The sequence below is a fragment of the Ambystoma mexicanum genome, chromosome 8, assembly GCF_040938575.1.
Source record: "Ambystoma mexicanum isolate Mex_15411 chromosome 8, UKY_AmexF1_1, whole genome shotgun sequence".
Lineage (NCBI taxonomy): Eukaryota > Metazoa > Chordata > Amphibia > Caudata > Ambystomatidae > Ambystoma > Ambystoma mexicanum.
The window spans coordinates 698,143,867-698,159,745 of record NC_090929.1 but is presented as its reverse complement, the minus strand read 5'-3'; the positions used below and the strand labels follow the sequence as shown (position 1 = coordinate 698,159,745).

At 46.3% G+C, this 15,879-nt stretch overlaps 2 protein-coding genes across 5 annotated transcripts in view; one reads left to right on the top strand and one right to left on the bottom strand.

Moving 5' to 3' along the window:
* The window catches only part of LOC138472367 (ropporin-1-like), a 430,658-nt gene extending 416,085 nt beyond the window's left edge, over positions 1-14,573 (top strand). For both annotated transcript variants that reach the window (XM_069610503.1, XM_069610504.1), the window contains exons 6-8: positions 5,950-6,111; positions 12,298-12,473; positions 14,382-14,573. In XM_069610503.1, coding sequence (XP_069466604.1) covers positions 5,950-6,111; positions 12,298-12,473; positions 14,382-14,448 — 405 coding nt within the window. In that variant the 3' untranslated portion in view covers positions 14,449-14,573. The remainder of the gene's footprint in view (positions 1-5,949; positions 6,112-12,297; positions 12,474-14,381) is intronic.
* LRRC20 (leucine rich repeat containing 20) overlaps positions 1-15,879 on the bottom strand; it is a 2,045,340-nt gene that overhangs the window by 1,150,816 nt on the left and 878,645 nt on the right. The window lies entirely within an intron of this gene.

Genomic DNA, 15,879 nt, shown 5'->3' with positions numbered 1-15,879 from the left:
CCCTCTATTGAGGTCCAGTTTTGAAAACACTGTGGCTCCATTGAGCAGATGCACCATGTCCGTTATCCTAGGAGATTGATGACGTTCTCTCAGGATTGCTTCATTTGGTCTTCGCATGTCCACACAAATGCGAATGTCAGCAGAGTCTCTTTTTGGGACTGGCACTATGGGGGATACCCAAGGAGTGGGGCCTTCAGCAGGTTCAATTATGTCTGCCTCTAAGAGTTTCATTAGTTCGGTTTCCACTTGCTTTTGTATATTGATGGGAATACCGCGGTAATGCTGCGCTACAGGGGGAATGCTGTTGTCTATATGTAGTTCAATTTGTCTGTCCTTCAATTTTCCGAGTCCTTTGAACAATGCAGGGAAAATTTTGTCAATGTTGGCGGTGGGGTCCAGGTGCTTATGCATCATGAGTCTATACAGGACATGAATTAGACCCATGTCGACCGCAGATTTCTAACTAAGAATGCATCCACTGTCGGTGGCAGCTTCAAGAACATGCATGGGTATTTCCTTTACGTGATCTTTGTATCGACATGATGCCGTGAAGAAGCCTTTACACGGTAGCGGCGTCTTGGAGCCATACGGAAAAATGAGTGCTCTAGCTGGTTGCAAACGTGGTGCGTTTGGCATGTTGTTGTACACTTCCTCACTCACCACGTTTACCGTGGCTCCGGTATCCACCAGAAATTCGGCAGCCACTTGGTTGACATTGATGATGAGTAGGGCTATTTTCTTTTGCAGTGGGGTTTCCAAGTGCATATAAGTAGCCTTTTATCCGTGGTTCTCCTCTTCGTAGATTTAATTCCTTCTTGGGTTTGTCCTCCGAGGAGGTGCTAGAGATGCTGTCAGAATGTGATTGTTCTACCAGACACCTGACATATCTCCGGGGATGTCTTCTCAGTCCGGAGGATGTAGATTTGCTGTCTCGCCATTCCTGTGAGGTCCTTGATTGTTTTCGATCCGACGGTTCTTCTCGTTGTCGGCGGCGTGTCGCGTCATTCTGGTAGCGTGAGTCACGATTGGGACTCAGACGCCTCGGTTCTCTTTCTGGTGTGGAGCGTCTATTTCTTCCACTTCCTCGCATTTTGCTACGATATATGAAACATACAGCCTTGTAATGATTTTCTCCCCCACAGGCAGAACAGACTTGACCCATAGCAGGGCATGTGCCTTCATGAGGATATTCATGTCCGCAACGATAACAAAATGGATCTGTGTTTCCTTTGGTAGTGCTCTCAAGTTTATGTAGATTCTCATGCTTCCCATGAATGATGGTGATGCCATCAAGACCTTCTACCTGTGCTGTTAGTGCCGCCTCGGATCGAGCCAGGCGTAGAATCTCTTCCAGATTTCGAGCCTTTTGTAGAAGTCATTTTCTGAAATCACTGCTTTCACACCCTACAATTATCTGTGAGCGAAGTGCTTCTTCATTTGAGTAGTTGTTAAAATCACAGTGTTTCATCTTTATTCTTAATCTCATCACAAACGCATCCATTGTTTCACCCTTTAGTTGTTTAGTGGTGTGAAAGATGTGACGCTCATAGTCCACGTTTGTGTGTGGCGTGAAGTAGTTGGTTAGGGTTGTCTTCAATTTGGTGTAGGTGTCTATGTCATCTTCACGAATTTCATCTAGAATGTCTCTCACATTTGATCCTATGGCATGGGTGAGTAAGCTGTGTTTCCTTTCATCCTCCAAAGGACCTATCGCCTTGAGACACACTTCAAAGTCCCTCACCCACTTTTTCCACCTTGGTCCCAGTGTGCTGGTGTCACTTAGGTCAAAATTGGGGGGTAGTTGTGTTATCAGGCCTTCCGTCATGCTTGTGCGTGTTGCTCTAGCAGGAGTTACTTGAACTGTTAGTGATTCCTCAGATGAGTCATCAAGCATGACAAGCGATATAAAATTGTGCACTTACTGAGTGTAGTGGATGACAACTGCTACGTTTTCTCTTGAGGTTTGAAAATGGTGGATGTTCCGTGTGACGTGAAAGGTGTTTGTGTGGGGAGCCGATGTGCTCCACCCACGTGGCTTCCACAATTATTTTTTAAAAAAAAAAAAATTCCACAGTCTTTCATAAGGCGATGCGCGAGAAAGAGAGAACAGGAGAAAAAAAAATGTTTTTTTTTTTTTGAAGAAAAGAGAAAGTCTTTGTGCGGAGCTGATGTGCCCCACTCGCGTGTGTTCCGCTTGACGCGAGCGTACCTTTATGAGCGTGGGGAGCCGATACGCTCCACCCACTGGTGCCACTGCCTTTTGGCGGGAAACGCTGTGAGGAGCCGATGCGCTCCACTCACAGGAAAATCCCCTTCCAGAGAATGAGCCGTCGCAGGGAGCCGATGCGCTCCACCTGCGAATCCCTTGCACGCCGTTGACGAGAAACTCTGTGAGGAGCCGACACGCTCTACTCACGCGCTTCTGCGTGAGGAGCCGATGCGCTCCACTCACGGACAAATTTACCACTCTGGACGCGAGTGATCGCAAGGAGCCGATGCGCTCCACCTGTGATAACGTGCGTGACAATTGCAGGGAGCCGACGCGCTCCACCCGCGGATGTGCTTGTCGCCGTTGACGGGTACTTGCGAACACCCCGCTCGGACTCCTGGGGGGAGTTTCAGTCGGCGGGGAGTATACTTACTCCCACCCGCCGTACACTGCCGTTGCGCCTAAAGCGCCGGGAAAGTGATCCTGCTGCGTGAATTCGCTCGTGGCCAGTATCCAGATGTGTAAAGATATCACATCCCAAATAAAGCACGGACGCGGAGTCTTCTTCAACACATCCTTTATTTCTAACTCGTTACCCCAAAGTGCCTGCCCCACGTCATCTCCTGTCCCTCCCCTTCCTGCCGCCCCTGTGTTCCTCTCCACGTGACTAGGGAGTTATGTGACGACATCACATGGATTTACAGGCTTTCAGTCGACTTTCTGCATCTTTTGTGCTTCTTAGTAAGGCATGTCTCTAAAATCAAGCGTGTTTCTTTCGTGTGTGTTTTGCGTCAGATTATCAAAACAAATTTGGGCTGAAGTGACGAGATGTGCCCAAATAAATGTGTCCTTTGCACAATACATCCTAATGTGCGCATCCTGAATGCACACATTCAGATGTCCTTTGCCCCCCACCCCACCTTTGTGCATCTCTGCAAATATGGCGATGCTGTATGCATTTCAAAGCGCACCCTGAATAATAAAACGGGATGCGCCTTGAAATGTCCATAAAAGAAAGATTTCCCTGCATCCGTTTAGGACGTGCACAGGTGGATGTGCAAGGCCTGGCTGGTTCATTCCTGAACCTCTCATGTATTTTGTTTATTTTAAGCGTGACGTTTGAACTGCTGCTGTTGCACTTGCATTTCTATCCATAAAATAGGGCTCGCTGGAAGCCAGTCATGTATATTAGGTTGCACTGCTGTCCAGCCCATCAGAAATGCTCAGATCCCCTTTAAGAAAGAAGTGTGTGTGTACCTGCGCAATTCTAAAACTACCACAAAGCAAAAAAGCGCACCCTGTGCACAGTTTATTATTTGCGCTTGTTTGACAATCTGGTCCTTTGCGCCCCTTCTTGCACACTTTAGATTTGCACTATTTTTTTGATGATCTGCCCCTAAGCATCCACTGCTAAATGGGCTCATGAACGCTATATTGCTGCTTGTATTTTGCTTAGGCATATCTCAGCTAATACAAGGGGAGATGTTTCTCAAACGCCCAATTCTTGCTGCTTTTCTTGTGGGTCCGCAACAATCTCATTCCCTGGCAACCCTCGTTTGTTATCTTATGTACTCCAAAAGTACACCGTTCCCTACTCTGCACTCCTGTTGCCTCTGTCACTACTCTGCACTCCTGTTGCCTTTGCCACTTCCCCCAGAGCATGTGCTTCCACCTGTACCCCTCCCCACGATGGTCCACTAGACGTGTTGCATACCCGTAATACCATCCCTATTAGCTTCGACCTTCCCAGGCCCTTCAATCTCCTTAGCAAACCTTTCACTGATTCGTCAAACTCCTGATCAGTCTCAACCCCCGATTGTGCTCTTGGTCCCTCATTAACTTACTCTTCAAGTTTCCTCACCACCTTCTCTTGTGTAAACACCACCTCCTGTTCTCCCACTCCCTCCTCCTGCTGTAACACCACCTCCTCTTGTTGTTTCGCTACCTCTACCTGTTCTCACACTTCTCTCCACAACCTTAAATTGTTGTTACACCACCACCTCCTTTTCTTTCCCCCTTCTACTATTTTTCTCTTCATCACTTCCTCTTGTTTTATTGCCTCCTGTTCACTCACCATCTCAACCTAATGCTTTTCCTCCTCTTCCCCTCATGTCTCCACCTTCCTATATTCATCCCACCCTCCTCCTAACTCTCCTAGGGCCTCATTACACGGACGGCGGTAAGGGTTTACCGGTAAGGGTACCAGTGCCGGTAAACCCATAGCGCCTTACTACGAAGTCCCTTTGTGGGACCCTACCTTAACGGCTGGTTTTACCAGCCGTTAAGGACGGGACCCGCAAAGGGACCTTGGAGGTAATTACGGTACCGCAATTTGCGGTACCGTAATTACCGCCTTCCCCATTCCCATTGAGCCATGTGGGGGCAAAAATGGGAATAGGGAAGTGCCATGGTGAATGGGGAATTACCGCCCCACACACCTTGGAATAGGGCGGTAATTCCGCCATTCACCATGGCGGACTCGGTAAAATACCGGCGGCAACCATGGCGCTAATAGTGCCATGGTTACTGCCGTCCGTGTAATGAGGCCCCTAGTCTTTGCCGTTACTCCTTTTCAAACCACATTACTTCTAACAACCTCCTAACCTCCTCTCTAACCTCTGCCACACCAGACTCCTCTCCACTCGCCTCAAAAATGCAGGCTCCCAAACCACTATACTCAGTCCAGTTTTTTATATAGGGCGCTTGGGGGATTGGTTTGACGTACGTTTACGTGGCCACTTCAGCAGTCGTGTCCCTGCCAATCCTGGATCTGTGCTACGAAAATGTAAGCAGGCCAGCAGGCACCTTGAATCTGCATAGAATGGTCTGCGGGCTTCCCCTGTTCTATTTGCTCAGTGACATTTGTACATGGGGTTCAACATGAGGAAGTCCGAGATAACTTTGTTCAACTCTCCCTCATGGATGGCCACACCACAGCGCAGCTAATCCCCATTACTTCCTGCCAAGAAATCACCCAGATCCAACTTGGCTACCCATGGAGATTAACTGATTAGAGGGCACTGACATGGGGAAGGAACACCTAGTAACGGCTCACTTCAGGAAACCAGGTTCTCATGGAGGGCCAGTGTTCTCAGGTCGCAAGCTGTGACAAGTCCCTCCCACAAGGATGGTCAAGGGTTGTGTATAACATGGCATCCTCCCCACACTGCCCACGGGTGATGTGTCACTTGGTGGATGGCTGTACCCCATCCCTGTGGTCAACCTCATCACCAACCCTCAGAACCAGGCAGGATAACTTTCCATAGTATTCTCTACTTATTGCACACCCTCTACCATGCATGCCTGAAGACCTGTGCTGCTTTGGGCATTTTAACGCTGCCTAGCTCCTTCACAAAAACAGGTGCTTCATTTTCCATTGACCATTTAATAAACCATCATCAAACCAGGCATTCCCCACCAGCGGTATAGCACAGGAAAAGGATAAAGCTTGAAATCTGGGCATCTCGCACTCCTTTCTTGAATGAGAGATTACTACCTGTTCATGAAGACTACCTTTGGATTCACCCCACAGCATTGTACGCTTGTCGACATTTTGAATAATACAGCATCAATAGAAAAACCTTACAGTCAAAACTCGAAAATGTGAATGGATCTAAAAACACAAACCATATATGTGCTTACTTGACAAACACTCTGTGTCCGTTAAGCCAATTATGGAGTTTTTTTAACTGATAATTAGTCGATTACCATATTCACTGTTAATACTTTTTCTTGTCAAGGTGGGTGGCAGATTGACCATAGTGTCAGAAGAATTGCTGCAAATGTGGAAGGTGCTAAGTCTTCCAGTGGACCTTTTCGACAGCATCATGAATGTCGGACGTTTGGCAGATGAAATTGAATGGCTTAAATTCCTAGCCTTGGCCTGCAGCTCTCTCGGAGTTGTAAGTGAAAGCATATTTGTATGTGTAAACATTCTGTAATATTTGAGCGAGTACATGCATCCACCCATCAGTGGAACACTTATCTATATTCACTGTTTCGGTGGCCGAGTAGTTGTGATGGCATGTTGCAAGGTGCTTGTAATAATGTGTATGTTAAATTATGTATGATTAAGAGATTTCACCAAAACACTAAACATACCTTAGAGAATAATGGTGCAAAATAATGATGGTAAAAAATGTGAATGGGTTCAAACAAGTGCATTTATAAAAAACAGTAGAAAATGAGACTGGTGACAATGTCCTCTGGCTGGCCGTTCCCGATCTTCTCAGAGACCCAGATGCCAGACGCACAAAGGGTACAGAAGCATGACATGGTGTGCATTGGGATTCTGGGTACGCAACCTGTAGACTAGGATAGGGAGCATCCAGGAGCTGGTAAGCAGGCACGTAGAGGGGGTAAGGAGAGGGTGGCAGTGGGGCAACGCAGCACAGGAAGGTACAGGGGAACAACCCCCAAAAGGGAACAGGAACAAAACATTGACTTCACAGGGTCGGCCTTCGCTGACCGTATTCTGCAACTTGGTCTTTTGTACCCAGCATATAAGCCAGCCCCAATCGGCTCCACTGATGTGGAGGTGACTTAAGTGAGACAACCCCACCACCTGATACTATGGCTGCATGCCATGCCTACCTGAGGTGGTGGGGAAGTTACCCTGGTTGCCCCCTCAGCAAATGGATGGCCTGGAAGAAGAGTGTCACATTGATAATGCTGCATGTGATGTCCCCTTGAAAGTATCTTTAAAAAAACTGCATGGAGGTCTGCGGGCCCAGTGTGTCAGCCTTATCTGAATAATGGGCGGAAGCGGTGTATGCAGCATACACTAAGTTAAGGCACATCGCTATTGCGTCTAGTGCAAAAACCTACTGATCCAGATTGTACACAATCAACACCCACTACTATTGCAGTGAGTGAAGAACCGAACCTGGAGGAGAGTATGATGTATGACCGCATGCACATCTCTGACAAAGCAAAATGTGGTAGTCTTTTTGGGGGCTCATTTCACATATGTTGAGAAGCACAAACAATTGAATCAAACACACCTGAACAAGGTCATCCATTTACCCAGCTGCATGTTCTTGGGGAAGACCTGACCCAGGTGGAGGAATGTTGAGGTATCAAAGACCGTGGAACAAGGGAAGCAGTGTGGGCAGAACAGGGCAGTGAAAGAGTTGAAGCAATCGTAGGTGCATGATGGGGTGGAGATGCAGAGAGCTGGAGGTGCAAGAGGAGTGGATGGTGAAGAAGGGGAGGTGATGGAGCTAAGTGATTGAAAGTTATAGAAGGAGGTGAAGGTGCAGAGTAAGTTGAAGGATAAGTGGCAATGGAGAGAACAACGTTTGGAAGTGGTGGAGAGAAAGCAGAAGAGGTTCATGGGGAAAGAAAAAGAGTGGTTGGAGGAGGAAAAGAAGGAGAGAAAGAGATAAAACATCTAGAGAGAGAGAGGAGGAGATGTGACCAAGATGCAGAAAACACAGGGGAAGGAGTGGAATAACAGCAGAAAACTAGGTTGGATGATCGTGGGAAGTCCGGTGGAGATGTAGTTATTTTGATAGTCAGGGAGTAAGCCGATACAAGTGTATCAGTTGTATAGAAGGAGTGGGAGTCAAAATTAGCATTAGGTAGAACCTTGAACAGGGAAGATGACACCCAGGTCGAGCGTGAGATGGGAATTCAGTGATGGCCTCCCAGGCACGAGTGAGCAGGGGCTTGGAGAAGGGAGGCCTTATGAGGTTGTAGACTCTGGGCTCCAATACAGGAAGGTGTCCCATATCCTAATCTTGCACCTCAATGGCCTCCTAGCCTCCCCAATCCTAGAGTGACTATGGAAGCTTCCTACAAAGTTTTGCACTATAGCAAGAGTGCCTACCATTCTACGGTAAACTGCTACAGCAGCATCCATCTAGGATAGGTCATTCAGCCACTGGGGCTTTCTTCAATAAAGAGGTTTTGCACCCAAGAACGTGAGTAAGACCTGGGGACGGACTATTCATATTGAAGAACTTTAATTGTGAGAATCATTTTTTGTCTATTTAACACTGCATTAGAACCACACAGTAGAGAGACTGAACAAGGCGTCGTGGTAACTATATTGCTGAAGGGCAGGTTTTGAAGGGGCAAAGCACCCTTACACAAACGTTTCAAGTGCATCTCAAACTATCCAGGAAAATAATCCTGGCAGATAGATTGTTTTGGTCCAATGTCATCCGGACCCAATGGAATTGCTCATCTATTTTTTAGAGACACAGTATGATTCTCAACTGGCAATGCAGTGAGGTGTTGGAGGTACTAAATTTGTATTTTGATTATTATAATTGCTGAGGTCAAAGAAGGAACAGTTTTGGGACAGTCATCAAATGCATAATGAACATAAAAATGGTACCGGGCCAACGCACAGGAGACCAACCCATCGCAACTGTTTTGCTGCATTTTTTCATGGCATTTTTAGTGGGGTTGCAGAGTTAGGTACATTTACTTTTTAGTTTGGGGAGCTGGGTAAGAGGTGGGCAGGCATAATGGAGGTATGGGGGTAGCCCCCATAAAAATGGTGCAAGAAAAGCAGGGAAACAGCTGCGACGAGTTGGCCTCCTAAGAGTCGTACCAGTGTAGGATTTCAGCAGGAGAGGCGGGAGAAGTGAGACAAAGATGAGAGCATGCGCCCAGATGGGATGAGGGTAGAAACAGAAGGGGTGGGGGAGGTGGAGAAAGAAGTGTGGAGTGGGAGTCTGGTATTTTGGTGATTTGTGAATGTAGCAGGCAAAGTCCTGACTGGCGAGACAGGAGGAAATGGAGTGGTTCTTAGTGGGGGAAAGAATGGGCTATGGGCTGCAGGGTTATGGATGGTTTGTGAGAGTGGGAGTGGAGAAAGGAAATAATATTCCTGTAGAAGGAGGATTTGTCAGCATTGAGAGCTGTGGTCCGAGTCAGTAAAGTGTCTTTGTAGGTTATGACCAGAGTGGGGGAATCAATGCTTGGGATGCAATTGCAGGATGGGGATTAGGAGACGGGAAGAGTAACCGTAGGAGTAGAGGAAAGGGACAGGGTGTGCAGAAGTCATGGGAGAAAGAGTGGAAGAACAGCGAGAAGGAGCAGGATTGGTGGAAGCAGGGTAGGCAGGGAGAGGTTGGTGCAGGGTAAAAGGAGGACCCGGAGAAGCACCAATTCTGTGCAGCGAGGAATGCAATGCACAATGGTGCCTTTGGTGACCAGAATGTTCAAGTTAATAACATACTGCCGAGGTTAAATACACAGGGTCACAGATTACCAAAGATTAATTTAACAATCATAGGGCAAAGATGCAGTTAAAAAAAATTAAGAAAAGGCAACCAAAGATGCAGCTCGAAAAAGAAATCACAGGGCCAAAGAAGAACAAGCTTTTCTGCCCAACAAGTTGAAGGAGGGAAAGGTGGCTTTTGGCAGCTATGTTGTGCTTTGTACTAATGCCTGTCCACAAAATTAGACCTTTAAAAACAACAGGAAAAAGACTATTAAACAAGTGCTGGGGCAGTCCACTTCTCTATGGTTTGTGGAGTGCAGCATGTCGAAGTCAGGTTGATTTGCACATATCCCAAATTAATCTTATTGCTTCTTGAAATATTCAGAGAGCATTTGAAAGAAATCTAGATCAATGAGATGCCTGGATTATCTGATGCTATGTTGAAAATCGGGGAATGCAAGTATTTTAAAAATAATTGTAAACTGGACTTTAAAGGACCTGGATAGGAACAGGAAAATTAGTAATTAGTGGCCTCATTGGAGATGCAAAAGAAGGAAATGGACAGGAAAGTATGCATAATATTATGTGCCACAATGACCAATCTGTTTAAGAGTGAAATGAAGACTATTCCAGACAACCAGATACAAATAAGGGCCTGTTAAGGTTGGAGGAGAATCAGTCACCACAGTCATTACTTAGCTTTTCAGACGTGTGTGCCTGCCATGAAAGGTGGACATTTTCTGATAAGGTAATGCCTGGGCTCCAAATGTTTTGATACCCTTTTTGATCCCTTCTGCAGTACAACTTTTACAAAACTGTTGCCAGTTTACAATTCTCCTAAATCATTTTGCCCATAACCACTGGTTCAGGAGAACTGTTAAGGGACTAATGAACATTAACATCCTCTTGAACTTGCTGTCACATTTCTCAACAGATTCACACCCTATACGCTCTATGCAAGACAATGCATACCAAGTCCCTGCTAGCATACTTACCGTCACCCTTCAAAAAACACCTCTCACACATATCACAAAGACCCAAGCACCACCCAACAATGCAACCTCTACCTTTTGCCCCCGCAGGTCTCCTCACACTGGCACATGGAAAAATGATAACACCTAGGACATTTTGCTTACCAGGCGCAATCCCTTTGGGAAGCCACACGTCCCCTAAAGGCAAATGCGTCCTACACCCTGCTTCCTGTTACACAGCATACACCACTCGGGCCCTGCCTTGCTTACATACATGACAATACATCTTCCAGGAAGGAAAGCTCGGGGGCAATGCTCTGGTCTTGTAAACTAGATTACACTGGGCAAAACAGGTTTGTTACATAGTTGCAGTACTGTGCTTAGAGGCTGGAGTCCGACATGAAGCGAACTATAAGAAACCAATATTTATTTTTGTATACCTTCATCACCATCGCCTCCTCTCCCCATCCAATCATTTTCCTCAGTCCTTCTCGGCACCTCTCCTATTTCCTCAGCATGGCAACACATAGACAATCACTGCCACTGCACAGAACAACTGAGCACCACAAATCCCCCACAGTGAACCTTTCACCGCACATGCACACAACATAGCTTACATCCAAACACTCAAAACAGCCACTCCCGTTAGCACTCTAGCCCTCACACATGCCTTACTCATTTGCAACTTAACACATGGCCAAAATGTTTCAAGAACACTTTATCACAATCACATTCCCCCTTCACCTTATGAAAGACACCTCAAACAAACTTTGGTACCTCATAACCCATCCCTCAGTCACAACACACAGTTGGCACCAATGCTTAAAATCCAGCAGTGAAGATCCACACACTACACTGAATCATGCTTACATGCCTAGATTACCTCAGACACAAATGATTCACCAGCTCTACATCCACCAAATTCCACACCAGTCCAGCACCTGTGCCATTCCTTAGACATGACTCACTAATATATCTCTTCCAGCCACACAATGCCTACCTCACTGAATGTAGGCATTCAGGATCTACTCCTTTCCCAGAAACCTTAGTGCTCTACATCGTAGAACTGCTTCACCAGTAGCTGGACTAAATTCTGCTTGCCTGTCTAAACCACTGCTCTGTACTATTTCGATGCCTACTGACATGACCATTTTGTAACCTGGTCTGCTCAATATCCTTGCGTTGTTTATATTGCGACATTATTGTAACTGTAAACTTACTGGAACTGCTTGTGTACTGCATCTGTAACCTCTGTCCCATGCTTAAGCGCCCAGATACCTCAGGGTTAGGTTGTGCTATACAAATAATAAACTAAACTAATGTAATGTCTATATGACACACATCAGTTAAGTCCGCACACTTAACACCCTTACTCATTATGTGTTCAGTGCAAGGGAATCCATCCACACCAGCCTCCATCTAACCTTTCTGCACAAACCGCTATATACCACCCTCATTGCAACTGGACCCTTAGCTCCTCCACCCACTGTCAGCGGGTGCACACATGGGCTTTCCCGCACATACACACAATATTGACACCACGATTTTGACAATGGGTTTGGTGCAGGAGGCATGGTCAGTCCTCCTGTAATATCCTCTCACACGCATTAGGAAATCAAACAACCTGCTGCTGCCTTCAGATAGTGCCTACAGGATGTGTAAAATGGCAAAGGTTATGATTTATAAATGCTTAAATGTAACCTAAAACGTAGTTAGAGGGTGGGGGCTGAGCCATACCATGGGTTTGGCTTAAAGTGGGAACGCAGAGTGTCGGATAGCTCTATGGTTTGAGGAAAGTTACGCCTGAGTAGTTGACCATTTCAGATGTGTGTATATTTTATTTGGAAAACAAACATCAAATACATGTCTGTTGCCTTTTAAACCAATGTTGTACTCGGTGTAGTAGCTTAATACACGTTTTTGATTATTCATTTTACCAGACAATCGCTAAAACTCTGAAGATTGCGTGTGAAATTCTCTCATCAGAGCATGACTGTGGGCCGCCTCGCATTCCCTTCAGCACATTCCAGTTTCTCTACACGTTTCTGGCTGATGTGGATGGAGAGGTCTCTGCGTCACAAGTAAACCGCATGCTGTCGTACATCCAACAGGAGGTGTAAGTAGCAGTTATCTTATTTACAAGCGCTTCTAAAATTAGTAGTAGTACAGGAGTAAACTATAAATCGCTCTGCATTGCTAGTGATTTTATAAAGCAACACAACAGTCTTACACAACAGACATCCTGTCCTCTCACTCCTCTTTCTCTCCCTCTACCCCTCCCAGCACCCCTCTGGCCGCCTCTCCCTCTCTTCCTCCTTTCTCCTCTTGCTCTCCAACAACACCTGACGATTTTTTAGACAAGTCCGGTCTATGAAAGTGTCATCCAAACAGGTGCTCCCCTGCTCCTCCGGAAACCATCAAGGACCACAGTGATACCCTCGTTCCAGCCTTAGCTGATTTCTGCTATCACTCTTTCACCACTGATCTTTCCCCTCTCTCCTCAAGCACTCCCTTGTGCACCCCCTCCTTTAAAAGCCTTTTGCCGCTCCAACCTGTTCAGCAAACTATTTCCTAATCTCCATCACTCCGTTCTTGGGTAAACTCATGGAAAAGCTGCCCATCTCTGAGCTTACTCTTCACAATGAATCTGTTGGTTGTCTCCATGACCATCAGTCTAGCTTCAGAGCAGCCAGAGGCACAGAAACTGCTCTCCTGAACACCCGTGAATATCTACTTGCTAATCTCGACTCCAGCCTTCCTCCTGTCCTCATCTTCCTTGATCTTTCCTCTGCTTTTGCCACAGTCAATCCTGATCAACCGACTCCATGAGAACCTGGGCATCACGGGTCAGGCCCTGGAGTGGTTGACCTCCTTCCTCCTGGACCGACCTTACCAAGTCCAACATGGGTCCTTTCTCTTCACCACCTCCCTCTCCAAATGTGGCGTTCCACAGGGCTCTAACCTCTGCCCTGGCTCTTCATTGTATACTTGGCCCCTTGGGCCCACCTGATCTCTACCTTCTCCTCTAACATTCAATGTTATGTGGATGACACCCATCTCTCTTTCAGGCTCCCATCAGCCTTCTCTTCTCTCTCACTCATTATGGACTGTCTATACGCAATTCAGGATTGGTACACCTCCAATGACCTCTGCCTTAATGCCAGTAAGACAGAGATTCTTCTCATTGAGACTCCTGTTCACGCTTTCCCTCTCTCACTCTGGCCGCCCTCCTTGGGCCCTCTTCATTCACCTTCCGGTGAGGCAAAAAACCTTGATGTCATCTTTGACTCCACTCTCTCCTTCTCTCCTCATATCATGGACCTTGCCAAAAAAGGCCCACTACCAGAGACCACACTACCTCCAACTCTCTCTTCCTAAACATTCCCTTCTCGAGCTCTCTGCTCATCCACCTCCAATTCTCTGAGGGTCAGTCACTTTTCCAAGCAGAGAGTTCGGGGCAGATCTCTATCTTCAGCTGGAGCCTCCCTGCCTCTAAAACTTGAGCAGAAGCACCTATGGTTCCGGAAGCAACTCAAGACCTTGCTCTTCCTACTTCTGCTTTCGCTCTACTTCTCCCATGGCGATGTCCTGACTGCTCCACGCACTGAGCACCTGGCCACCCTCTGAACTTGGGCCCAAGCTCCTCCATGTCCAGTTGCACCTCACACTACCTCGCGGCTCCCCCAGCACTTGTGGTCCGTATCTGCAACTCTATAGTCCCTTCTCTCTGCACTTATGACCCACCCATTGGCTGCACTTTCTGATTTACCTTCACTGAGCCACCTGCCGGCTGCACTTTTGAGTTGCATACACTTCTCCCCCTCACCCCTTTAACTTCCCTGCACTTGCGCAATCTGAATGACACAAGACCTAGTAAGATTGTTGTTTTGTCCCCCCTCCGTTTCCCCCTACCTGTCTTGTCGCACCTAGAAACACTTGAGAACAGGCACGTTATAAATGCCATAACATATACTGGATTGAGCCAACAAGGTACTAACTAGCATTGCTTTGCTCTTCCCTGCAGGATTGGACCAGATGGACTCATCAAGGTGTCAGATTTCTTAAACAACCCAAAGGTTCGGTTGGAGTAGAAAGTCGCCACTGCCAACATCAATGGACTTGCTTCCTTGCATCATTGCCAAAGGAACAACCCCTGCCATTCATCTTTTGTTTCCTCAGCACACCCAATAAACTGCTTGACAAAAGCTGAATTGCATTGCCATGGCTATTTGATCGTCTTAGTGTCTCGGATAACATTTATTTTACAATCCTTTCGATTTAAATGTGGTGGGCACCCGAATCTTCCAGTCAACTTGCACCGATTCTAACTATTCAATGTCGTCAAAAGCATGTCTTCTTTGAATGTTGTGAAAGTAAGAATGCTGTTCCTATGTTTAATATGCCTAACAAAAAACAATTAACTATACAATGTAAAGTTAGGACTTACTTAGATGTAATCTCCAAATCACTCACATTTACAAAGATTCTGCTAGACCAGACCGTCTCTAACTTCGTTTTTGGTGCAGGCAGGGCGGTTTGGGTACATTCCGTCTTGTAGGTTGCATAAGGCATGCCTGGTTGAAGTTTCTAATCAGTCTTGTAGGCAGAGGCAAGAACCTCCTATGGTACTAACATTGCCATCTATGGAGAAGATGATCCCAGTGACCCCTGGCATGACCTACGGGAACAAGACATTTGCTGTTATGGACTATTATGGGGCAGCAGTTGCACTCAGTGGTTGAAATATACATATTTATAAATATACATAGTACACTCTTTTAGGGCCCGATTGCAAGTCACTTTTCAGCAGTGCAAAGTCACTTTGAACCGGGCAAATATTCCATGAATCGGGCCCTTTTGTGTCTAGTGCTAGAGAGGAGAGAATCCACACCCTTGCATGTCCCACCCACATGTGACATCTGCCAGTTGACTAGGCAGGAGAACATCCCCGAGTTTGTTGGAGGTAGGATATTACCAGTGACTGTAAGAGCGTGCATTATCATTTCTGACTAGAGTTCAACGTGTGCGAGTGTGATTGAGTAGCATTGGCGAGTCTCAGGAAACGTGCAAGTCTGCTGAATTACGAATATGGAATTTGGTTCGATTCTCGCGTTCGCCAAGGTGTAAGTTCACCTGGGCTTAATGCTAACAGACATCATTACACATTTTGACCATCAATGGAGGTCCTGAAATTTGGTTTGTGATGCGATGCATTTGGGGATTCTCACAAAGCTGCAAAAAGTGCCAATGTTACTAAAAAGTGAAATAATAGGAGTTTGGATTTCTCAAATTTCAGAACTAGGAGTAGACTTATCTAACACCAGATCACTATATTACAGTTATGGAAGTCTACGAAAGGCAGGGCTCTTGTAGACTTCTGCTAACTGTAGTACAGGAAGGCATAGTTGTCTTGTTGCATGCTAAAACAGAAAAAAATGGTATTCAAACTTTGTTTTTAAACTATGCAGAAGTACTCTGGCCTTCCTGTTTAAAAATGTCTGATGTTTCAATTTTGTATTTTT